A 24,561-nucleotide genomic window follows, 5' to 3' on the forward strand; every position below is an offset into this window, starting at 1 on the left:
AAACAGGCAGAGAAAAAGCATTTCCAGGTGACAAAGTCTCTTCTCTTTTATGCCAACTCCTCTGGCAGCTGCTGCTGACCCAGTAGTTCCATCCCCTGCTGCCACCTCCGTGTCGGGGTGCCAGGACTCAGTATGCCCCACAGGCCTGGCACACGCACCCCCCCACACAATTTGTGCCAATTCTGCACCCAAAGCCACCGCTAATACCCAGCACTGGTATTACCAAACCAGCCAAGACCCCACCTTGCCCCTACATGGGATTTTACAAACCAAAGCATCCTCCTGCTCCCAGCAGCTGGGGCTCCACATGGAATGAGGCAGGAGGAGCTGCCCTGAGCACCCACACTCCGGTCCCTGTTACATCAAGCATCTGCGAGTGATGTGCGATCACCAACAGACCAAGAGAGGCTTTTCCCCAGGCAGCATCCCACCCTCAGGGCAGCACCAGGAGCAGACCTCAGCACCAGCTGACAGGGCAGAGATGTGACAGGTGGTACCAGAGCATTGCTCAGCCCTATCACCCAAATTTACAGGCTGGCTCGAGATCCAGCAAAGTTCCAGACAGATCATTATTTCCCACGACAGCAACGAAGGTGAGCCAGCTGCCTTGTATTTCAGCTTGCACAAAAATGCTGCTGCCAGGGGATAATTGGGACTCCGCCGTGGGAGGCAGGCGCTGGGCTGCCGATAGGTGAAGGATATTTTAAAAGCAGCTGAGCAGAACCGGTGGCGAAAGCTGCCCAGGGAGCTGGTGCAGTGAGCACTGTCTCCGCAGGCATCCCGAGCATCTTGGTCTCTAAAGCTCGCTTAGATATCCTATAAAACCAGGTTTTATTTGGTCCTTACAACCCTGGGAGGTGAATCGCTGGTGATTCCTGCTTGCAACCCCCCCGTGCCTCTCACAGGCCAGCTCCTGCCCAGCCAGTGCTCACAGCAGCTGGGCGAGCAGGGCGGGAGCGTTTGCCAGGTGATGCTTTGAGACCGAGATGAAAAGTGCCGTAGAAAGGCACAAGGTACAGTTGTTCAGCTCTGCAAAGAGACACATATTTATACACATGCTGGCTGCAAGACACAGAAATTACTTAATCAATCCTTCCTCTTGTCTGGTGTCGCAGGCAGGACGGAGGCTGCCTATGCAATTTTGTGCTGAAGATGACAAACTGCTCTGGGATAACAGCAGTCTCCAGCTCCTGCCTCATTGAGTGCAGGATGCGGCCGTTCTCACCGTGGTGGGCTCGCAGGCTCAGCCAAAGGGATGCCCAGAGGTCAGGAGCACCCTGCAGTGTTCCCCTTCCCAGAGCCAGAGCGAGGAGATGGCAAGGGGAGCAGGGGAAGCCTGAGGTCTGTCTGATGCTGTTGCACAGCTGAAGAAATCCGATTTTCTCCCAAAACCTGGCTGCAAGACACCAAGTCATGGGGAGGACAGGCTGGAGGTGCCAGGACCACATGGCACAGCTGCAGCAAATGGCTGGGTCAAAGAGGAGACCTCATGCACTCATCCTGCCATGCCACTGCTCTCCATCAGTCACTTCGAGCCGTGGGGGACAAGCATGCCAGGGCCTGGGACCCTGCAGTGACATTGCCAGGACAGGCTGCCAGCCCACCAGCCTCCCTCGCCTGCTGGGCCAGGGGCTCTTCCAGGCAGGGAAGGGCTGGGAGGGAGTTTCCAGCTCACAATTTCCCAGCCACGTGTTTTATGGGATGCAGGAGTCTCACCATCAAATGCTTCCAAGCAGCAGGAGGGCTGAGTACCAACCTTACAGCAAGACACTGGCAGCCTGGCTGCGGGGAGCAACACTACAAAACCCACCCAGGCCACCCCAGCCAGCACCCACCCAGCAAGGGGATGTGCCGGGAGGGGAAATATAGGAAGCAGTGAGAGCTCCCCTGAAGTGAGATGAATGTCATAAAGAAAGGTTAAAAAAGCAAAGACCACACATGGAAGGGGGTTGCTTGGGGCTCACCTCTTCCGGTGGCTGCAACATCTGGGGCATGCAGAGATGTGATGTTGCTTTCACAGCTGCTGAGCTGCCCCCTTTCCCTGGCCTCGGTCTGTGCCCACCGGCAGTTCCGCTCAGCTGCTGCAGCACGTCCTCCTGCCTGCTCACTTGAACCCTGAGCAGCCCCGTGCCCCCACCGTCACCTCTGGTGCCTCGGTCCCCGAGGGATGTACAGCCCCAAGCCCCCGCCATCACCTCCAGTGCCTCAGTCCCTGAGGGATGTACAGCTCCATGCACAGCCCAGAAGAGAGCAGAGAACCACGGGGGGCTGGGGGGGCTCACTTTGGGCACCTCTGCCCTGCCAGCAGCATCGCTGCGGGGTCCAGCATCCCTCCTGGGAGCCCTCCCCAGCCCCATCCTGCCCCTCGCTTCCCAGGGACAGTCTGGGGGCCATCCAGCCCCTGCTGGCTCTTCCTGGGGACACCAGGGGGACAGACCCCACTGTGTCCCTCCAGCCCAGCCACTCTTCTCAGGCTCCCCCCAGCCCCACAGCCAAGGCAGGCACCGGCAGCCTCCCTGTGCCCCCCAGCACAGCTCTGCCCAATAACTCCCACAGAAAGGCTGGGTGTTGCTTCCCCTTTAATTTACCACTTGTCATGGGGAGGGTTAAAAAAAAATAAATCAATAAATAAAACAACCTAGGATGCTTGAAGAAGATGAAAACCCTGAAACTGCAGTCTGCTGGTGGCTTGTCCTGTTGCCAGAGGAGGAGAGGGGTGTCCCTGCCCCCCCCCCTCCTCCCCACCACCCCACCCCAGTGCCACCAGGTCCAGGTGGGTTCGGATGCGGTCCGATGATGCTCCTCGAGAAGAAAATGAAACCAAACATCAGGACACGGTCACTCACAGTTGACTGGCGGATGAAACAACCCCCAGCGTCCGACACCCCTGGCTCACCCGCCAAGAGGGACCTGTCCCACCTCCAGCTATTGCAGAAGCTTTGAGAAAGCCACTCGTTACACGTTGCATGTCGCAAACACGGGACACACACACACCAAGTCACAAGCAGTCCCTGCACAGAGCCACTTGTCCTTTGCGGTAGTCGCGGCATGGGCAGAGGCGCCGGTACTTGGTGTTGTAGCCCGCGCAGCTGAAGAGCAGTGGCTCCTTCTGGAGGTAGCACTCGTGGACGTTCTCAGCCACTGCTGGGTAAAGATGGTTCATCTCATACTCGGTGCTGTCGCAGGTGATGCTGAGCCTGGAAACAAAGACAAAGGTGGGTCAGTTCAGGTGAGGAGGCTGCCTGAGGTTTCACTGAAGGGTTTTTAGTGCTGTTCTGTCCTTCCCGGGGAGGTTCCTTCCCTAAGCGTTGGGGCAGATCTTTGCTGGTTGCACCAGGAACCGTAAGTGCTCTGCTTGGCACCCCCTGGCTGGCTTATTACCAGCCCAACACACCATGCAGGCAGCGGTGACTCTTGCAACGCAGCCCTGCAGCCCAGAGACCACCCCGACCCTCATGAGGGCCAGGGATGGCTTAGGAAATCATGCACAAAAATCCACCCAAATCTTTTATATCCCCCCACTGACCAACAAGCCTGTCCACTCTCGTGGACACCTTCCACAGCAGCTAACATCCCCTACACAAAAGCACACCAGTTCAACAGATGCCCACGTGCCCCCTGCTAGCCTGGATCAGCCAGCAGAACTGGGGTGGGCATCACCAAATGCCCCGAGGAGCAGCAGAAATGCCCAGTGCGGATCTCAGCATCCCTCTCCTACCACCCATGCCCATGCCAGCAGACAGAGAGGCAGTGCTGGCATCGCCCTCCCACCAACCCCTCTCAACTGGTGAGTCCCTGAACAAGCTCATTTTAAAGTCTGGAGTGGGGCATGGAGGGGAGGGTGAAATCCAAGCCCCAGCCCTAATTTATCGCATAAAAATGTCACTGGGATTCACAGCACCTGCCTGACCAGCATAATAGCAATAGTAATGCTCGCATTTTAATTGCCCATAGAGCAGCATGGAGCTTGGTGGCAGATTTATACTCTATTAAAACTTCACCGCTGTGTGTTCAAAATGCAGTTTTATAAAGAAAGATTATAAAAAAAAGAGAGAAAGGGAGAGAGCTCGGAGGAGGTGGAGAGGAACGGGGTGAGGGAGAGATGGAAACGTGCCTGGAAAGGCTATTGTTGCCTTCTGAAGTGTGAAGCTGGTCAAGGCCAACACATGCAAGCAACGGGCTGCTCTCCGGCAGCACCCTGCCTGCACTGCCTTGTGCATGAAGGCACCTCAATGGGATTTCAGCAAGGAGGACATGAGGAAAATGGGTGCTGGGGATGGGGGGAGCAAAGGGATCATCCAGCTGATGGTCCCCACCACCACCTTGCTGTGAAGGTCACAACTCACTGGAGAAACACCTCCTTCTTGTTGAGGAATCTGAAGAAGGTGGGCTCACAGACCAGCCCGTGCCGCCGGCACGTCTCAGTGCAGGCGTGCTGGGTCTCCGACACCCACACCTGCAGCGAGCCCACTGGGGGCCAGGCGTGGGGGTCCCAGCTGGCACTGGGGGACCACACCAGGTGAGTGGCATTGGGGGACAGGGCCAGTGGGCTCGGAGGGCTTTGCATAGCAGGACTCTTGGCCTTGGGAGGCAGTGGAGGAGACGACGTGGTGCAGAAATCCTGGTGGGAGAAAAGACAGTGGGTCAGTGTCCAGAGGGACAGGGTGAGATGTTGGGGATGGAGAAGGGAGGGTGATGGTGGGACAGAAGGACACTTGGGCTGCTGAGTTTGCTTCTCAGGTTGAGGTCACCTGCATGCATAGATGGCATCCCCTGCTGTGGAAGATGAAGGCATCAACCCCCTCTTCTCCCAACGCTACCTTACTTTCTGCAGCAGAAAGGTCTTGACCCAGACTCATTACCTCCAGCTACTTGCAACCACCCCCCCTGTGTCTTTGGTTCATGGCAAATCTCCCCCAGCCCCCATCTCCTGGTGCTCTCTTCAATTAGGCCACCAGCTGCACAGGGCTGGGACCCGGGGTGCCACGCTGGGGAGCTGCACTGGCTCAGTGGTTACTTACCCAGAGGAACAGGAACAGACTCATGGCAGAACAGGGACGGTTCCCCAGGGAGGACAGGGATGCTCCCCCAGGGAGGACAGGGACGTCTCCCCAGGGAGGACAGGGATGATTCCCCAGGCAGGACAGGGATGCTCCCCCAGGGAGGACAGGGATGCTCCCCAACCTGGTGCTGAATGTAGGCGTGGATTCGCTCCAGCATCCCCTCGCAGGTGTACTCATAAGGCAGGTAAGGGTCCACCTGTGAAGGGGGAAGAGCAGAGCACAGGCAGCAAGCAGGGACAGCCTTGTCCCCCCACTGGGACCGGTGGCCTGGGACAGCAGTGCCCCAACCACCGAAGCCCACGGCTCGTGTCTGTCCACCAAAGCAAGCAGAGCATAAAAGTAGGGCTGGAAAAACTTCACAAGCCATAAAGCACTAGAGAAAGAGGGTGAAGGATTAATTTTGATTCATCCCATGTATCGGTGACAATGAAGTTACCCTGTTCCATTTTAGTCTCACTTTTCTTCGGTTTTGGCACGTTATAAAATAAAATCGTTTTTTAAGCAATAGGTCACTTCCAATTAAAGTATGAACTGTTTCAGCCCAAGAAACACTCCGCAAATGCAGGCAAGGGGCTGGGGGGGGGGGGTAATCTTAAAGTAGAGGGGTGTAGTTAAGACTGGTAAAGATGCCAGGCTAATCCTGGTTGGTGCCCTGGGTCTGGTCCAGCATCCTCTGTTCCTCTGCTCCTGTGTGCTCTGACCTCAGCACGGCTCTGCTTGCTCAGAGGAAGGTCCAGGCTTTGCTGCCCCGGTACTGCAACCCACCAAACTGGCCGGTGAAAAGCCCAGGGCTGGGACTGGCTGTGCACAACATAGGAACAAAAATCACTCTTCTCCCACTGCCACTTCACTGAGGGTTTGCTGCCCAGGGCAGATGGCTGTGATGGGGTGGAAGCCCAGTCCCAGAGGCTTGGTGCTCCCCGCTGCCGCCGGCACAGGCTGGGACAGGGCAGGGATGCAGCAGCCGGGTACACACTGGAATGGAGGAAATGTTAATGCCCACGTATGTACATGCCGGTGCTGCACCCCCACATTGATAACTGCTATTTTTACAGAGCCAGCGGCACTTAAACCATGGTGTATTTTTAGTGTGGGTTACAAAACACTGCAGGTCTTCGGGAGATTTCTGCCAGTGCTCTCTTCCTGACGTCACATCTCCCTGTCCCAAGAGCCACCCTTGGGTCCTGGCATGGAAACCCCCTTCTCTACACAGCGACTCAGCAGCATCCCCCAAACAAGCATATCCCTGGCACACCGAGAGCACAGGTTCCGGGCGAGCAGGCAGAAGCAGGCAGAAGCAGGCAGAAGCAGGCAGCTGAGCTCACTGCCCTCCAGCAGTGCCAGCGCACAGCTGTTGCCCCAGAGTCAACAGTGATTTTCCCCAGGGGAAGAGCATGGCCAGGACGGCTATGTCATTGATCCACCCCCTTCTTCTGGAACAAATAATTTTTAAAGGAAATTTCTGCCCTGGGAGGACAGATTTTTCCATACTCCCTTATTTTTCCAGAGAGATGTTACATGAGATGCAGACGGTGGCACGTGGAAGGGTCTGGTCCTCGCCCCCCCCCCCCCCTTTCCCCCCGTGCATCTCTGCAAAGCTTCATGTAAAAGGATTATAAGCAAGAATACCCTAAAGGTAATTAATCCAGAAAACACCATTTCTTCCATTTTCTGAGCTCTGCGCCTCCAGAACAGCTAGCTGCTTTTGTAGTACCCATCAAACCCAAGCTCAAAGGCTCACTCTGCCGAGAAGATCACTCTAAGCATCTCCCTGCCATAAATACCCCACCTGAGATCTCAGCCAGGCTGGAAATCACAGCTGCTCCATCTAATTACAGATGTGCACGCTAATCAGGGCTGACACAATGACAAGCAATTCTTGGCTCTGAATCGCTGATGGGTGCTCAGTTAACTGGGGTAGAGTCCTCCACAGAGCAGAACTGCCCATCTGGGTCACACAGAGCCTGAGCCAGGCAGGGTGCTGGGTGCTGCCTGGCACCCATTCAGGGGGGAGACAAACCCCCCTTGCTCAGCACCACCAGTGCTCAGTCTCACCTTACAACTGCTTTCATGGCCGCAATGCCGGGGGGGGCTTTTCCCAGGACCCCATCACACCAGGCATGGTGCAGATGTAATTCTGTAAAACAGTCTCTTTCCCCCAAAATACTGCTGTGGTACCCAGTGGGATGCAGCACATCCACAGCCAGGTGGAGGCAGAAAACCTCCTTGTACTGGCACATGTAGCTGGAGGTGATGTTCTGGGCACAATCTCACCTGCCCGCAGGCTCCTGGGAGCCCTCTGGGGTCCAGGAGCATCAGGAGGCTGCAGCCCCCGCTCCTCCAGCCCCAACACCTCTATGTGCCCCCCTCATCTGGGGGCTCCCACAGAGGCTGTCATTTCCCCCTGCTCCACTTTCCCAAGCTCGTTAGGATTCAGCTCCTGCACCCAGGACTGACAGAAAATGCCAATTTTGAGAAGGTAATTGTTTAATTAAAATCTGACAGGCTTGGCCTCCTCTTGACAGCCGTATCGTTAATGCCACTCCCCACACTGGGAGCTCAGGATCTCTCCAGAGCCCTGGGAGGGAGGAGGAGGAGGGGGGCTCTGAGGTGGGGACCACAGCATCCCGCTGCCCAGTGGAGCGATGCACTGGATGCCACGGGAGGGAGCAGAGGGGGCGGTGAAGATGGAACTTTGCCATCCTTTCCCCCAGGCATCAGTGGGGAACACAGGACCAGAGCTCTCCACCAGCCAAATGGGGAGTTACTGATGCCCCATGGGGATACCTCCATAAGAGCCCTGGTTTTATAATCTCCAGCAGGAATCCCAGAGCTGAAAAGAGCAGTAAGTCTCCCTCGCTCAAAAGGAAAAGAAAGGAAAAAAAAAAAATCCAAACGTCCTCAGACAAGTAAGTAGAAAAATAATGCCATTCTCTACCAGCACGTAACAGCAGGCTGGGAACATTTTAACCAGCTATTTTCGCTGTGATGTTTAATACGCCGCTCTTTCAAGCATAGTCTGAAATGTATAATTTTCCATTATATTCCTGTATGTTTGACTTTAATATAATGAAGCCTTCTCCCTTCACTACATCAGAATATTGGGTCTATTAAATTGCTTGTGCAAGGACTATTTTTGACAATAGATGAAAAAGGTGAAGGCTAAGAAAATGGTGGTACCTGCAAACCTCTCTCCTTCTCCAATCTCTAACCCGTGGCTAATGGCCATAATCCATCATGAGGACAAGCCTCCTGGCATCACCTTTCCCTGGGGGACACAATTTGCGTCTTGGCCCCGTGCAACTGTGCCAGGATTTGATCTCTGAGCTGGAGGGGTTTGGTGATTCCATGATTTCAATTTTCCTTACAAACAGGTCAGGGATGCAAGCCAGCAGTGAAACGCAAAACTGCTCCAAGGGGGGATGAATGGCAGAGGCACAGCTTGCCAAAAGCCTTCCCCAGCAGCTGCAGGGTGACCTGGAGCGGGTGCCACCTGCAAAAGGACAAGGGAGGGGTGCACAAGGGCTTTTCCTCAGGGTGAGGCTTGGACAGCTCTTCTGGCTTGGGGGGTGGCTTGGATGGGTCTGCTCCATGGGTGGGTAAAAAGCTGCCCGGACAGCTGAGCCCAAGGCATGGTGGTGCATGGGGTCACAGCCGCTGGCGGCGGGCACAGCGGTGTTCCCCAGGGCTCCGTGCTGGGGCCAGCCCTGTTGAACGTCTTTATCAACAATCTGGAGGAGGGACTCGTAGGCATCAGTTCGCAGATGACACCAAGCGGGGTGGGAGTGCTGATCTGCAGGGGGGCAGGAGGCTCTGCAGGGGGGTCTGGGCGGGCTGGACCGATGGGCTGAGGCCAAGTGCGTGAGGGTCAACAGGGCTCCGTGCTGGGTCCTGCCCGTGGGTCACACCAGCCCCAGGCAGCTGCGGGCCGGGGGCAGGGGGCTGGGAAGCTGCCCAGTGGGAAAGGGCCTGGGGGTGCTGGTTCACAGCCGGCTGGGCATGAGCCATCTGTGTGCCCAGGTGGCCAAGGAGGCCAGCAGCCCCTGGCTGGCATCCGAAACAGCGTGGCCAGCAGGACCGGGGCAGTGCCCATCCCCCTGCGCTGGGCACCGGTCAGCCGCGCCCCCCGAGCCCTGGGCTCAGCTCTGGCCCCCCACTGCCAGGGGGACACAGAGGGGCTGGAGCGTGTCCAGGGACGGGCAGGGGGCTGGGGAAGGGGCTGGGGCACCAGGCTGAGGGGGGGCTCAGGGGGGAGCTGGGGGGGGCTCAGCTTGGAGAGGAGGGGGCTCAGGGGGGCCCTGATCGCTCTCTGCAGGTGCCTGACAGGGGGGTGCAGGGGGGGGGTTGGCCTCTTCTCCCAGGTAACAAGCGACAGGGCGAGAGGGAACGGCCTCAGGTTGTGCCAGGGCAGGTTTAGACTGGATAGTAGGAAAAACTTCACTGGAAGGGTGGCCAGGCACTGGGACAGGCTGCCCAGGGAGGTGGTGGGGTCACCATCCCTGGAGATGCTCAGAAGATGCACAGATGCAGTGCTGAGGGATGTGGTATGGTGATGGACTTGGCAGTGCTGGGTTAACAGTTGGACTTGACAATTTCAGAGGTCTTTTCCAACATAAATGATTCTATGATTTTGCTAACCCAAGCCATGTGTAAACCATGACTCAGATCCTTCTCCAGAAAGAAGTTTCTTTCAAGCACATCGAGGTTGGTGAAGGACACTGGCTGCATCTCAGCGGCTTTATTTGCACATAGACAGCAGCCAGCCCTGCCAGCAGACCCGGCCGGCTCCAAACACACCAAAGGAAGCTCTGCCAGCCGGGCTGGAGCTGGGGCAAGGCTGTAGCTGTAAGGATGGCACATCCCACCTGGAGGTCCACCAGGACGGCTGTACAGCCAGGCCAGCAGCCACCTGGCCAGGGAGCCGCGGGCAGGCTGGGGCAGCTGCAAATAATACTAAAATATTGCTGAGGCCTCAGCAAACTCCCCAGAGCCACTATGCTCTAAGCCAAGGCAAGCTTGTTTGTCAGCTTGACTGTATCAGAAATACTACCGGGTTGATAAAAGCAGCTTCCCAAAGGCTCTCAGGGGTTCCCAGCACCCCGGACCCTGGATCCCAGCACCCAGCACGGCACAGCTGCTGCCAGGAAAAGCTGTTGGCAGAGGCAGAGCAAAGGAGACACCTCACAGCTTCCCACAATATCCCATATCCCCAAAAATGTTTTCCTGACTTTTGCCTGGAAGATGCAAAACTAAAGCTGTGGGATAAGTGATTTTTCAGTTGCACAACAACAACAACAACAAAGAAAAGAAAAAAAAAGAAAAGAAATATCCTTTTCAGGTCAGTTTTCAATTTCTAATGCTTCCACCCATCAAGGCCAGGAAAAATGCTGTGTTTCAGGTTCAGCAATCTGTTTGGGTTGGTGAAGCAAAGGGAAATACATCATTTCAGATACAAGCCGTCCTTTCAATAAAATGGCAGGGTATTTTTAAACAAAGGCAGGCAGATGGGAAACAAAAACATACTATTTCATTCCAGTAATGTTGAAATGAAATGTTTTGACTGGAAAAATAAATTGACGGTGGTTATTCTGAAACACAGACACATTTTTTAGATATTCTGATAATGAAACACCCCATTTTCACTTTGGGGGAAAAAAAGGCATCAGTAAAATAGTTTCTCTGAGCTCCAGTGCCTGGCTGGGAACAGCCACATTAAACTGCCCAGCCACCAGCTTTCTGCCGCTCCTCCTGCTAATGCCCTTGTTTTCAAGTCCTGCTGTAACAAACAGTACTTTAAAGACAAGACACCAAGGGATCCCTGAAGCCAAAGCCCATAATAAGGCTTTTAAACCTGTAAGGTAGGTCAATTTTTAAGCTTAATTGCCTTGACAGCATCTCTAATAAAGCAGACCTTTCTATTTAAAAGATAAAAAGGGGAAAAAAAGGAGGGGGAAAAAAAAAGTTGCTGTGAGTTATTCACAGTCCCTGCTCTGCTTCAGGAGGATTTATACAATATCTTTAAAAAAACCCAGAGAGGTGAGTTGGAGATTAAACCAGCACGCCTCTTGGTGGGAAGGAATAACTTTGCTCCAGAACGACTGCACGCTTTTAATGCAAGCGGGATGTCAGCGCCTTGTTTTATCATCTGAGACAAATTTAAGTCTTCAGCCTCCCAGCAGCCGAGGCTAATTGCAGCGGTCGGGATGCTCCGTGGGAGGGGACCTCAGGGTGGGGTCCCTGGACCCGCAAAGATGGGTGGCAGCTTTAGCTACCCTGTGGACCCATAAGAGAGAGTTTCTCTGACTATACATGGTGTCACGCTGGAATGGAGAAGAGAAAGCAGCTGCCCCGGGATGCCTGGCCATGGCAGCCTGGCCGCACAGGCAGCTGTCGGACCGCGCTGGCGTGTGGGCACCCTCCTTCCAGCTCTGCTTCCCCTGCCCTCCATCAGCTGTTCAGCAACTGAAGGAATGTTAATTAAGGGAGGGAGGTAGCATGTGTTGTGACCGTACCACAGCTGCATCGACATGAAGAGTGGGAACGGGGAGAAAAGCCGAGACGGGAGCTTGTCTTTGGGCAAAACAGGAATCGGCACAGCAGTGGCACGCACTGGGCGAGCACCTGGTGCTGGGAACGGCAGGTCCCCACACCCGTTCCTCCTGCATGGTGCCTATCACACCACCAAATCCTTTCCTAAAACCTTTTTTCTTCTTTTCTTTTTAACCAGACATTATCGTTAAGCATCTAAACAACCTGGTCCACATCCAGTCGACACTGCAGCACAGCACAGCTGCTCAGGAGCCAGCAGAGTCCTTTCCCCCACCCTTTAATCCTCCATCATTTTTAAATTTTTTTAGTAGCATGGCAGCACCAGACTTCACTATTTTCTTTATCCTTTCTGGAAAAACTGAAAATCTCTTTTTGTCTCCTGAAACAGAGAGCAGCAGCTCCCGGCCACCCACCTGCAGTGTTGCCATCTCTTCAGCTCAGATGGTGGAGGGTCAAGCACTAACAGCTGGCCCGGCAGCACAGCAGCAGGGATGTAATTATTTTTAATTTAATTTTAATGGAGATATGGGAATGAATGTGCAAAACAACAACTGTTTTCGTAAGTTGGGTTTGTTTGGTCTTTGCAAACTCATAGAGAAAATCAGCACAAGGTGAATCACTGCGGCAATCACTGGGGCAATAAGCTGTGAGACCTAGGCAGATGGCATGGCCACATCAGCTGAATAAAGTCCCCAAACTGTGACAGACACCAGCCTCTGCAGCCTCTAATGCAGGAAAAAGCAAGAATGACACCTCTCTGGCCACCATCACCCCAGTCCCCCCCAGCACCACGAACCCCAGACACCCACAGCCTGATGCAGAGCCCCAGTTTCACAGCACATCACCATCCTCACGAGGGGACGGCTCATCCCAAGCGAAGCAAATTGCACGCAAAACGGCTATCAGCACTTTCCTCCCCTCCAGGAAAATTGACTTTAATAATTTGGACAACTTGAAAGGCTCCTGCCACAGGGCAGGAGGTAAATATTCATGAGGGAGCTTTTCCAGGGCAGGCGCAGCGGGAGCGCTGCCTTCCCAGGGGGTCCCTGCATCCCCCTCCTTCCTTACATCCCTTCATCCTTCACAGAGGCAACTCCTGGCGCTCCTCCTATTGATTTGCTCAATCCAAATGATAATGATAAACAGTGAAATGTGGGAACAGCAGGTGCACAGGTCTGCAACTCTCCGGGTACATGCATAGAGATGCTCTCCGGGTTTATCCTTGCTTCATGCCAGGTCCCAGCAGTGCCGTGCATCTCCAGCAACCTCACCCTCCTGCTCCCAAACCTCATCTCCCTTATCTTAGCTTCCCCTTGCTCTGGCTCTGCCCGGAGGATTCCCGGGGGATCCCTCAAAGGCACAGCTCTGCCCTAGGGAAGCACCTACCACACTTGGTACCAAAGTAAGGTGGGAGCACGCATGCCCCCGAAGATGCAGGAGAGGAAGATTTCTGCCTTGCACATGCAAATAATTTCAAAGGGGAACCAAGGAAGGAAAAGCAACCAATGCTTGAAAGGGAGAGCCAGGCACCAGCAACCACTGCTGATACCTATCCCTGCAAACCCAGTAGTGGGGACATAGCCCCACCACCACCTCCGAGCCGTACCTGGGTCCTCACGATAGTTTTGATAGCAGCTTCAAACTCTTCGGAGTTATTGTAGTCGACAGTCCACACGTGCGGCTTCCCGATGAAGTCTTCAGCATATGGGTGTTGGGAGGACACCTAAAACACAGTAGCGGGAGCTGGTTTTTGCAATCCCTGCCAGAACGGCTGCTGTGTACCGCTCACAGCCATGATGGCAGAGAGAAGCAGCAGGCTCTGGCGCAGACACACAGTTGGGTTTTAACCCATTGCACATAGGGACATGCTGGAAAAAGCCTGCCTCTGAAGCCAGCTGCCCCCCAGCCTCAGGCTGATGCTCTAAAATTCCTGCTGGGTTGGGATGCTCCATTCCCATCAACACTGAAATCGCCTCCATAGCCCTGAATATCTCTGCCTTTGTAATACAGGTACAATGTAACCTTGACCCGAGCCATCTGCAGGTCTGGAGTGGCAAAAATAGACCAAACCAGCAAGGTCTGTGAAGGCACCATGTCTCCCAGGTTTGCTAAATCCAGAAACAAGGCAGACAGAAAATCCATCACCACTGAAAGCCAGGAAAGTCTGGCACCAGGAGAAAGCGGCGCTGGAAGCTGTATCACCCTGATGCCACAGGCAGCCCTACGCACTGATACTCACAGCCACCCGCCCCTCACCAGGCAATTTTTGGGGATCTACTTCTTTGATTTCAGCCCCAGAGCTGCCTTTTCAGCCCCACGCTGCTGCAAGGCAGCCAGAGCCCAGATCTCCTCTCAGGAAGGGAAAAGAGAGGATGCTGAGCAGAGGAGGTGTTTCGGGGGCACTGTGAAGCAGTGCAGAGGGGCCTGAAAACCTGCCAGCTGGAGGAGGAGAGCAGTGCATGCTCTGTATTTTATGCTCCAGCTTGCTCTCCTTTCCTATTTTTTTCCTCAACTGGTTTTGATCACCTCCCTCCCCCTGGTGTATAAACACCCTGGGGCATTTCCCAGCCCTCACTCCGGCCTCCAAAGCACAATCACAGCACCCACCCAGGATGGGTGCTAACACTGGCAGCTGATTAGGGGGGTGCATGGGACAGACATGGGGATCTAGGACAGGCTAGTGCCCCCCACCCCATGATGGGTGCCACTGAGCTCGGCTGTGGCAGGGCTGAGCCGCAGAGTCCCCCAGCAAAGCCCTTCTCAGCAGGAGTGAGTGTTGCACTCCATTATCCACTCTATTAATAATAAAAGAGGCTATTTTCTCAACCCTTTAACTTTTAAAGAGTTCCTACTTCACTTAGATTGAATTCCCAGTGACAGGCAAGCCTGGGAGGGATTTTGCCCCCCTGCACACCACAGAGGCCCTGGTGTCCCTCTGGGTGTACAAAAGGATGAACAGGGGAGCATCACCCCAGTTTGGGAGCAGGGTATGGGGGGTGCATGGATCTGGGCTGATGGGGAAGAAGCTGGGGGTTTTGGTCTGCAAAAGTCTCCTGCACCACCTTCTCTTTTGCAACCTCAAACCCACAGCAAGTCCCCTTGCACCCAAGTGCTCCAGGTGGAAACGATGAGAGGATGGAAGAGGGGACCCCGTCTGTAGGTACCCACGCTTCTGCATTTGGAGGGGATTTCACACAAAAAACCCAAAAAACTCTCCATTTAGCTACTGCTCCACCCGGGCTGTCCCGAACCCTGGTGTAAAGGGAGTGGCTCCATCCAGGCCATCCACTCGCCTCCTGCCAGACTTGCCTCTCTCGATGTTGGCTTCCCACGGAAGAACTCGTGGTTGAGGGAGCTGTGCGGGGGGTTGAAACGTGCCTGCAGGAAAACGCAGCCGTTGGCGATGGCCTCCAGCGGGGCAGGACCCTCGTAGGGGAACCCAAAGCCAATGAAGAGCTACAAGGGAGAAGCCCGTGAGCTGGTGAGTGAACGTGGCCAAGCCCATACGAAAGTCTCCCAAATAACCCACCAGCATCGCTCTCTGCCGCGCTGGCCCTGCACACCGAGCCTCTAAGGCAACTCCTTGCAGTTCAACACCCCATAGCTTAAATGTGCTAAAACCTCCCCCTGCTCCATGGCTCACAGCCCACCCCTGCAAAGCAACGGGGTGTTCAGGAGCTGCAGGTTCCCGCATGGTGCCTACGACCACCATACTGGCCCTGTATGGAGAAATACTGCTTTGCCAAAGCCATTTGGGCTGGTGAATCAAAAACGTCCCCCCCAGACATCAGCTGAAGGTGACGGGGATGTGCCTGCACCCTGCACACTCCCTCTGCAAATCCCATTTATTTTTATCATAGCTGTGGAGGGAAGGGGGGACCCACCCTGCTCAGCAATAAATGAATTAATGAGGAAACTTTGTGCTCCATCTGCGGGCAGTCTGCAAGGAGAAACTCATCAGACACATCTTGATTTGAAATTATGTGCTCTGCTCTACTCCTGGCTAATTAGCCCTGCTGATAGCGCCTGCCAGCCTGGGAGGAGTGCAGATAACCGCCTCTCCCCACTCCCCACCTCCTTCTTTAATTATGTTTGAGTCCTCACTGCTGGCTGGTTAGCAGAGGCCGGGGTCTGCTGACGCCCCGTCTGGCCCTCACCTACCTTCGCCTTTCTCAGCAGCTGCTGGAACTCGTGCTGCGGCAGCAGCCCATGGTTCTTCACGAATGCTGGGACCTCGGGCGGCCGCTGCGTCTCATAATAAACTGTACCATGGATCTCCATGTACTTGTTGAGGATGGTCAGGAACTTTTCCTTGCCCTGGGGACGAAGGCATGGGTGTGAACAGCACCAGGAGATGCAGCTGCCCGCAACCCCCCCCCCACCCCCTGCTCCCCAAACCCGCATCCCCCTCTCCACATCCCTCGGACACATGTCCTGGACCACCCCAGGCTCCCAGTGAGCCTGGATGACGGTGGGATCCACCACCCTGCACATCAACACCTCAAGCCTCTGCCTTGCCTGCTGTCTCTGCAGGCAACTTCCACTCTGGAGCTGATGAATTAAAGGTTTCAAGAGGTTCAGAGGGAAGTTTCCAAAGACCAGAGCTTGCTAAAGGCCTCTTATTCCAGGTAACAAGTCCCCAGGATTTTCTCACTTAAATTTAATCCTGTTTCACTACTTGGAAAATTAAGGGGGTCATCAGTTTTCTTCTTTTGGAAGCTTTCCTCCTTTTGCTCTCCAAAGAAGCCTTTTATTTTAACAATTCCTCTACTGCAGAATTTTTTGCTTGGAAAAACCACAAAGGGACCATCCTTTGGATACTGCATTTTTAGCTTGTTCCAGTGCTGCAATAGGCCCTGAAAGAGCAAAGACTGGGAGGGAGTAAGGAGGTATAAATGGGGAATTTGAAAAAACTCCCTATGTTACCTTAAAGCCTCTCGGAACACTGTATTTCTTCCCTCTGCCATGTATCCCTGGACTTCTCTAAGGCTAAACCCAAGTGCTTTTGGTGGGATTGAGGCTGCAGGGTGAAACCCTGGCCACAGTGCCACTAACACCCAAATCAGCACGGTTTTGACATCAATTCCCTAATACAACGGGCTTGGGGAGATGGGAGCGAAACACAGTTTATAGTCCCTGCGTAGCGCCTGGCACCACCGAGCATCACCTGGGGGGACCGATCCCCCTGCACGGTGGTGGGGCTGGCATGGGAGGCCCCCGCCACCACTGCATCTGGGCACCGTGAGTTGCTTTGACCCATGGAAGCTGGGGAACAGCCTGATGAAAACAGCTTTTCCCAGCTTATTAAAACTTCAGGTCCTGTTGCGAGCCAGAGGTGAGAGGTTCAGAGGGGTGGGAAATGAGAAATATGGGAAGGTAGGTTTAATGAAATGTTTCTAAATGTCAAAAAAGGATCCTGCTCTGGAGACAGCACTTGATCCAAGGCTTGTAAATAAACACCCAGCTCCAGAATACGGAGGTGTTCTCTTCCTTCCTAGACCTCAAAATCACTCAAGATGAGGAAAAGCCCCTCTTCCCCCTTGTTTTATTACATGGGGTGGCACAAGACGTGAAGAAATGCCCAGGCAGCCTGGTCTTGAGGAACAGCCACTAGCAAGAAACAGCCCTAGCCCCTTCACCCGGTAATAAATTACCTCAAATATGCAGTTTTTGGGAAACTGATGATATTTGTGAATTCTGGCTAAAAGGAACAAACATTCATAGTACTAAGGACGGAGGGAAATGTGCGTTCTGAGGTTTTAACTCTCTTTAGTGCCTTCCCAAATTAACCTATGTTCAGCTGAAACTTCTGAGTAAGAAAGGGCATGGGAATGATAGAAAAAGAAGACAAGATGTGGCATTTCCCCTAAAATGAGATGTTGTGGGGTTTCAGTAGGTCTTTCAGAGAGCCCCTGGCTAGGCAGATGCTGGAGGGATTTGCTGTCAGACATGGGAGGTGATGAAAAAGCCACAAACACCAGTGAACAGGAGATGGCATGGCTGGATTCTGGCCCACCGCAGGCATTCCTGTGAAGGCAGAGCCGCTAACCAGGGAAGGTGGGGATGGAGAGGAGATACAGCCCTGGCTGCACCAACCCACAAGATCCTGGCAGCTCGGGAGGACTGAGCCTGTGATGAGTCACAGCCGACTCCGGCAAAACATTTTCTCTCATGAGAAGATGCACAGAGGTAAAGCCCAGCAGCAGCTGGTGCGGTACAGTACCTGCAACTGGAACAGCCCCAGGCGGTGCACAAAGGGAAAAAAAAATAAATCAAGAGACAGTGAGAATTAGCTCCTTTTTTCAAGCCCTGGAAGGAAAAGCCGCTGGCTAGCTCTGGATAAGATGGCGGGGGGAGTATACACATCCCCTGGCTGCTACAAGAGATGCAGGGGAGATGTTTCAGGGGGGGTATTGCCCCCATGCAGCTGCCCACCCCTCTCCCTGAGGCGCTACAGGTGGGGGCAGGCAGGGGACAGCACAACCCCTTTCACAGGGCACTTGAAAGCAGAGAGAAACCAACTCCCATCGTATCACAGGAAATCATCTAATCATTATAATTAATTAGATACAATCATTGCTATGAAATCCTCAGTCTAAGCAGCCTGTGGGGAGGAAGCATCACCTAGAGCAAAGAGCAGGGGCCGGGGTCTCACCACCCTCTACCCCGTTTGCTCAGAGGCACTGGACATGTCACATCATGGCAGCAGCCTCAGCTTCCCCTCTATGAACAGGGCAAGGATGCTTCTCTGCAAACGCACTGAGATCTGCACCGTAAAAACTGGGGTAAGAGCCTCACAGCTCTGCCCAGGACTGCCCCTGCCCACCCGGGGGCTCCCCGCAGTGCCGAGGACACCCACCTTCCAGATGCTGGCCTCCTTCCCGTACACCACCGCCATGCTGCTCACTTTGTTGGATTTGATGAATTGCCTCTCTGTCTTGTTGAGCTCCTCCGACACGAAGCCCATGAAGGAGTTGTCGGGGGTGTGAGCTGCGGACACCAAGGGGAGAAGACACGTGGCTGGACAGATGTTTTCTGGAACCTCAGCAGGGTTGAGGCTGCAGCCCCACTGCAGCACGGGGGCTGAGATGAGCCCAGCTCCAGATCCTTGCTGGAGCTTGGAGGAAAAATGACATGAATCCCTATACAAGCAGCTCATAAAATACAGGCTTTGGAACTCGCTCAAGCTACTCTTTAAAAAGTAAAGCATTTTTAAGGCTCTAAATGGGCTTTATCCGGCCAGGAAAAAGCAGCCTTTGAGTCACCCAGCGCCCAGTGGGTCACCAAGCTCCTTTCAGACAAGCACATCTCCTTTTCCAAGCCACATGCCGAATCAGTGAGCTGCCTCTCACCTTCAGAACCCCAGCTGAAATAAAACCAGGCTTTGCAACCAAAACCACCCCACGACTCCCCTCCCAGGGGCTGGAAGCTCCTGGCTGTGCCCTGTGTTCGGCCCTGACTGGGCTGGAGCCAGCAACCCATCGCAGAGGAGGGAGGGTCTCCCTCCTTGGATCATTTCTATAGCCCAGAAAATGGCCAAACAGATTTGGGAGCTCCTTGCAGGCAGCGAGCAGGCAGGGGAAGCAGGAGCAGAGCCAGGGAGGATGGCACTGCCTGTGCATCACCTCCCGAAGGAGGTCAGACCAGCTTCTGCGGTGCCTCTGAGCCCCTGAAACTGCACCGCTGTGCCCCCATCCCCCACTCACGGAACATGGTCATGAACTGGGTGGGCTGCAGGTTCCAGTAGCCCCAGTTGGTGCGGTAGCCACGCAGCGTGGCGTACTCCTCGTGATTGTACGCTGGCTCTGTCCCAAAGGTATCGATGACCCGGACACGGCACCTGGGAGAGGAGACAGGACACGAGGACCTTGGTTTGAGAAAGTCCCACTGTCAGGGACATCTGGTGTCCCCAGGCAGCTCATCCTTTGCCTGTTCCCTGAGCAGAGCATGCAGGAACATCCCAGGCAGCTCTTCCTGACCCACCGCTCCCCCCTGTAACTAGCAATTCCCCCTCGCAGGCCTTTCATCTCCCTGACCGTCTGGAGAATGATGCATCTCCTGAAGACTTGTTAATGCTTTTCCCAATATCCCGGGAATGCTGAGGCAGGCATTACCAGCACAAGACTGAGGAGAGAAGGGGAGCATCAAGCAAGAGAAGAGCAAAACAAGCGGAATGCGAGAGCAAATGCATTTATAATAAAAGCAATAACACCGCTTGTCATTTTTCTCTCTAATAAAATTGTGTAGGATAGTGGAATAGATGGGAGAAAACATAATAAATAGCAGGACCATCAGCACTAAATTAAATCACATATTTTCCTGGCTGGTGATGTACCAGGGGATGATGACATTTGTCTTGATGCTGAAGGAGCCAGGGATGGGGCTTGTAAATACAGAAGGCTCACGCTTTCCTCCGTGGTGTGGCCACCCCTGTCTGCACGCTGCAGGCACAGTACTTGGAAGCACACACACACTGCAGGCACATGCAGGGTTTTGGTTGTTTTTTTCCCCCAATTCAATCTGTTCTAATGAAGTTTTATCTTAAACACGTGAGGCTCTGGAGCAAGCAGACCGCCTCGTGCTGCAGCAGCAGGGGACACAGAAAGGCATCAGCTGGCAAAGCCAGGCAAAAATCAAAGGTGCAATCAAAGGGTTCGACTCCTTGGATGTGGGGGCTATCCTTCGTGGTCATTAGCATTAGTCTTTGCTTGCTAATTAATGAAATTGAGAGTAGAGACAGGAGTGACTTTGCTTACCTGTATTTCTTAAAGGAGAGCCCCATGTGCTGCTTCATCTGTTGGAGGCCGTGGTAGTCAGTGTAAATCAGGTCGAAAGGCAAAGGATTGGTCAAGGGGCAGTTTCCCCGTCCCGGAGGCACCCCTAAGTGACTGGGGAGAAGCAGGAGGGATCAGACCCCCAGTCCCATGAAAGCCTTGCAACACAAACACTCCTTTCCCTGCCAGGTGTTGAACAGGGGCCATCAACCAGCTCCCTAGTTGATAGAGAGAGAGGCAAAGGATTGTCCTCTCCCCAGTCTTTATTTCCTGGGCCAAAATTCTGAGATTTTGGGGAGTCCTTGTCCCTCCCCACCTTTGCACCTGCTCCAGCCGAGTTCCTGCTCCTCCCGTGTGGATGATGAGGTTTGTGCACAGCATTCTCAGCCCGGCTCACCAGCATCTCATTCAACAACACACACTCCCCTGGACTTCTCTTGTGGCAGACACCAGATTTCATTTGCTTTCATTGCAATCACATTGGTGACAGACTCGTAAAGCCACCTCTTTCCCCTCCTCCCTGCCTGCAAGGCTCCCAGCTTAGCCTAAATCTCCCTGTTCCCAGCCCCATATCCCTCCCAGCCCCATGCACCATTTCTCTTACTCCAGTCCTTACAGGTACCCACCACATCCCCAAGCATCCTCAGCTTCTCTTTGACTCTGGCGGCGCCACCTGTCCTTGGATGTTGTGCGTGCTTCTTTAACATTTCTCACTTTTTGCCCCATTTATGAAACAGTTCAATAAAGCTGGGGCAGCGGGACCCTGGGTCTCAGTGGGTTTTCAGCTAGCTTCTTACAACAGTACTGGGTCCCTCTTCCCTCCTCCAGCAGATAAAATGCATTATGAAAATCCAGATAAACTAGGACTGCAATCTCTTTATCAAGATCATCAGTTACCTTGCTGCCAGGGTGATAGGTGATTAATCTGGCATGATACGAGGCTGGTAAACCTGAGGCATGTCTCCTTCCATTTTCAATTACCTCTGTGAACTGATGAATCCCTCTCTCCAAAGCTGTTCCACTAAGTGTACCATTGATGTCAGCCTGACAGCCCATCTGCTTGTCTGGACCATGTTTCCTCCTTCTCAGAAAAAAACCTGTGACACCTTCCAGCTTCAGCAGGCTTCTCAAATATCCTTGTTACATGTACTTGTGATTTCTGAGTGCCAGTTTGATCAGAAATACAAATGATCCACCCCTCACTTTCAATGCTCTTGCATTTTTTTCTTCCTCCTAAAGAAAATAATTTCTCATCCTCACCCTCATAATCCCACTCACACCCAAAGAGCAACAGCAACATCCTCACGGAAAACCAAAATGCTGAGCTGATTTGGTCCGCCCGGGCTCTGCCCCACTCCCACCAGTCACCTTGTTTCGTTCTCAGTCCTTCTAACAGGGCTGAGGAACTTCTGTTTTATTTTGCAAGTCTGAGCTCAGACAGTGTGAAATCTCACTCTCAGTTCCTGCCTGCCAAGATGTCTGTCTTTGTTTTCTTCTGGGCTCTTCACTTACTCCTAGCACCTATGTGGAAATAGGAATTTATCCCAGCCATCCCCCTAAGTGTTTTCCCTTTTCTAAGGAATAAAAGATCCAGCCAGATTTTACATTCTCAGGCTTTGAAGCTTTCCCTCTTTGTGACCTCTCTCACTGGTTCTCCCAGTTTCTCTGCATTTTCCCTTCCGAACCTGAGAATCCTCTTTCCAGCCCTACCTGGCTTTTATCTGTTGCTCAGCTGGAGCTCACATGGACCCACAGCCCAGGGGTCCATCCTCTGAGAAGCACTGCCAGAAGGTACTCACCCCTTCCACGACCTACGACAATGCACAGCGTTTCATCTGTGGATGTCGTGGTGGCTTGCAGAGGAAACTGCTGGCTCCCTCAGCCGGGGAACAGCCAAGTGATACAGTTATCACAAGCATATCACAAGCTCTCCGATCTCTCACTGATCTTCACCAACATCATCAGAAGGGGTCATATGCAGCCAGTGAAATTGGTTAGCCGTTATAGATATGATAAAGGGCTCTTGGTCTCCTCCTGGCCACATCTTCCTCTTCTTCTCATATGGCTCGCAAGCCCTTGAGCGTTAGGCACCAAGATCCTTCTTCCAGTCCCATCCCAACCTGAGACCAGTGAAAGGTCATCCCAAAATCCTGACCATGACTGTGACTCCAGGGAGCAAGGAAACATAGAACCACATTGCTCGCCAAAGCCAGGCAAACCACAGATTTTTTAATTTAAGGCGAAGAGCTGCACTTGCAGCTGCTTCATTGCTCTTGTCACAAGGAATATAAGCATCAGCACAGGGCAGCCCGGCCGGGTCAGCCGCAGGGGAAACAGGTTGCAATTTTACCACTTTTCTGCACAATTTTACATGACATGGCTGATTGGGAAGATGGCAGGAATAGAAAGGCTCTCACTTCCAACAGCCACCTCAGTATGATAAAAAGGACAACAAGGAGACCCACCCCTCCTGGGAAGGCTGAAGGGGAAATTTTAAGCCAGTAAAAAACCCCAGAATTTTACAGAGATGCAATACTAAATATCGCATTTGCTCGCATACATGCTGTTCCTTCCTCTGTCATCAGCCAAATGGCAACGCTGATTTACACCAACCTGGCACTGCAGTGAAGCAACTCAACTGATCCATAAACCTTGTATTTATCTAAAAATCCCCAAACCCCTCTTCTTGCAGCACACCCCATCCTCTAGCTGGTACATATCGCACAAGCTGCTGCATCACAAAATCGTCCAACATTTTAAAAAGCCCTGGCCAAGCTTGACAAGGGGCTGCGGGAGACAGCAGGGAGTGTACCTCACACTGAAGCCTCCAACAAACTCTCCACCGGTTAGGCAGGGCAGGTCTGGCTTCCCCCACTTGCCCTCATCACCACAACCTGCCACACGTCCCCTCTCTGGGTGCTCGGGACTTGCCACATCCATTTGTACTCCCAGCGCCAAGGCTGTGAGGCTGGAATAGACCTAAAGCAGGGCTGGTGTCTTTGAAGCAGAGCATCTCTCTCATTTACCCCCCTTCTCCTTCCTAAAAGCTTTATAACCACTGCTTTTAATATTCCAATCACGGAAATCTGGGCTGCACCTCCGAGGTGGGGGGGGGGATTTCTTTTTTACATGCCTCCTTATTTAAACATTCTTTATTCAAGCTTTCATCATTTGCCAGTTAAGTCAACTAATTTTCTACTAAACCCAATTTCACTCATGGTTGGAGCGAAGTTTCCCTGATTTTTCCTTGTGCCATGTACTATTAATGGCACTTGAAATTACGCAAATAAAATTGATGAGCGCAAATGCCTTCTTCTCAGCCAGCACAGCTGAGAGATTTGTTTTTGAAAACCGCTTGATCCCTGCTCCTGGAGAAACCTTCCCTCCCAGACCAGCCAAGAATGGCGACCAGCTCGTGTCCGGGCTCAGCACCTCCAGAGCCCCGCAGGTGACCCGGAGACTTGTCCCATCCCGACATCCAGGATTAGTGCATCGGCTCAGCCCTCACTCCTCTCTGGGAGAGAGCAGCCGAAGCAGCTTCAATCCAAGCGGATGCAAGTGCTGAGCTTGCCTCTCGGCCAGCCGCTTCCACCAGCTGCACCTACTCCAGAATAAATCTATAGCAGCTTCTTGTCCTGCTATTTTCCCCTTATAGGTACTTTAATCAACAAGGAGATGCATCCCCTTCCTAAGCATGGTGCAGGCTCTATGAAATCAGATAACTGCGGGGTTATCTTTACATCCCATTGACCTATTTTCAAATTAACCCAATGTTTCCTTCCACATTACCACTCCTGGGGCTGAAAAGTCCAGCACTAAATGGACCTCATGGGCATCTGCTGGCAGGCTGGGCCAATAGCCTATAATATATTTAATTGCATCTTCTCTGCCCCCATCTGCTGTCATCAGCAAGGCAGACTGCAGCAGGGAAAATGGAGGAGGGCTTCTGTCCTTTCTGCTCCCTCAGCTTCTCCCTGTCTACAAATGCCCAACAAGCACAGGACCATTATCTGGTGGATGAAAGGTGCCAGAGCCAGGCTCCTGGGGGTCTGTGATGAGCCCATCATGAGCAATTTGAAGTGCAAATCGGAGCCCATGAGATGAACGACCCCCTGCCTGGCCTCTGCTCCCAGCTCTTCCTCCTGCTAGAAGGGACATGACAACCTCAAAAGTGA

General features: G+C 53.3%; 1 protein-coding gene across 3 annotated transcripts in view; it reads right to left on the reverse strand.

The window, feature by feature from the left end:
• Positions 1-2,562: 2,562 nt before the first annotated feature.
• Positions 2,563-24,561, reverse strand: part of MGAT5B (alpha-1,6-mannosylglycoprotein 6-beta-N-acetylglucosaminyltransferase B) — a 70,621-nt gene continuing 48,622 nt past the window's right edge. The window contains exons 9-18 of one of the 3 annotated variants that reach the window (XM_037410506.1): positions 20,369-20,500; positions 19,319-19,452; positions 18,472-18,602; positions 17,836-17,841; positions 15,774-15,929; positions 14,922-15,068; positions 13,219-13,335; positions 5,185-5,259; positions 4,347-4,621; positions 2,563-3,197 (exon numbers count right to left, since the gene is read on the reverse strand). In XM_037410506.1, coding sequence (XP_037266403.1) covers positions 2,999-3,197; positions 4,347-4,621; positions 5,185-5,259; positions 13,219-13,335; positions 14,922-15,068; positions 15,774-15,929; positions 17,836-17,841; positions 18,472-18,602; positions 19,319-19,452; positions 20,369-20,500 — 1,372 coding nt within the window. In that variant the 3' untranslated portion in view covers positions 2,563-2,998. Of the gene's footprint in view, positions 3,198-4,322; positions 4,622-5,184; positions 5,260-13,218; positions 13,336-14,921; positions 15,069-15,773; positions 15,930-17,835; positions 17,842-18,471; positions 18,603-19,318; positions 19,453-20,368; positions 20,501-24,561 lie in introns of all 3 variants that reach the window. The other 2 variants (XM_037410524.1, XM_037410514.1) reach the window with 2 other exon arrangements.

Source organism: Falco rusticolus, chromosome 1, assembly GCF_015220075.1.
Source record: "Falco rusticolus isolate bFalRus1 chromosome 1, bFalRus1.pri, whole genome shotgun sequence".
Lineage (NCBI taxonomy): Eukaryota > Metazoa > Chordata > Aves > Falconiformes > Falconidae > Falco > Falco rusticolus.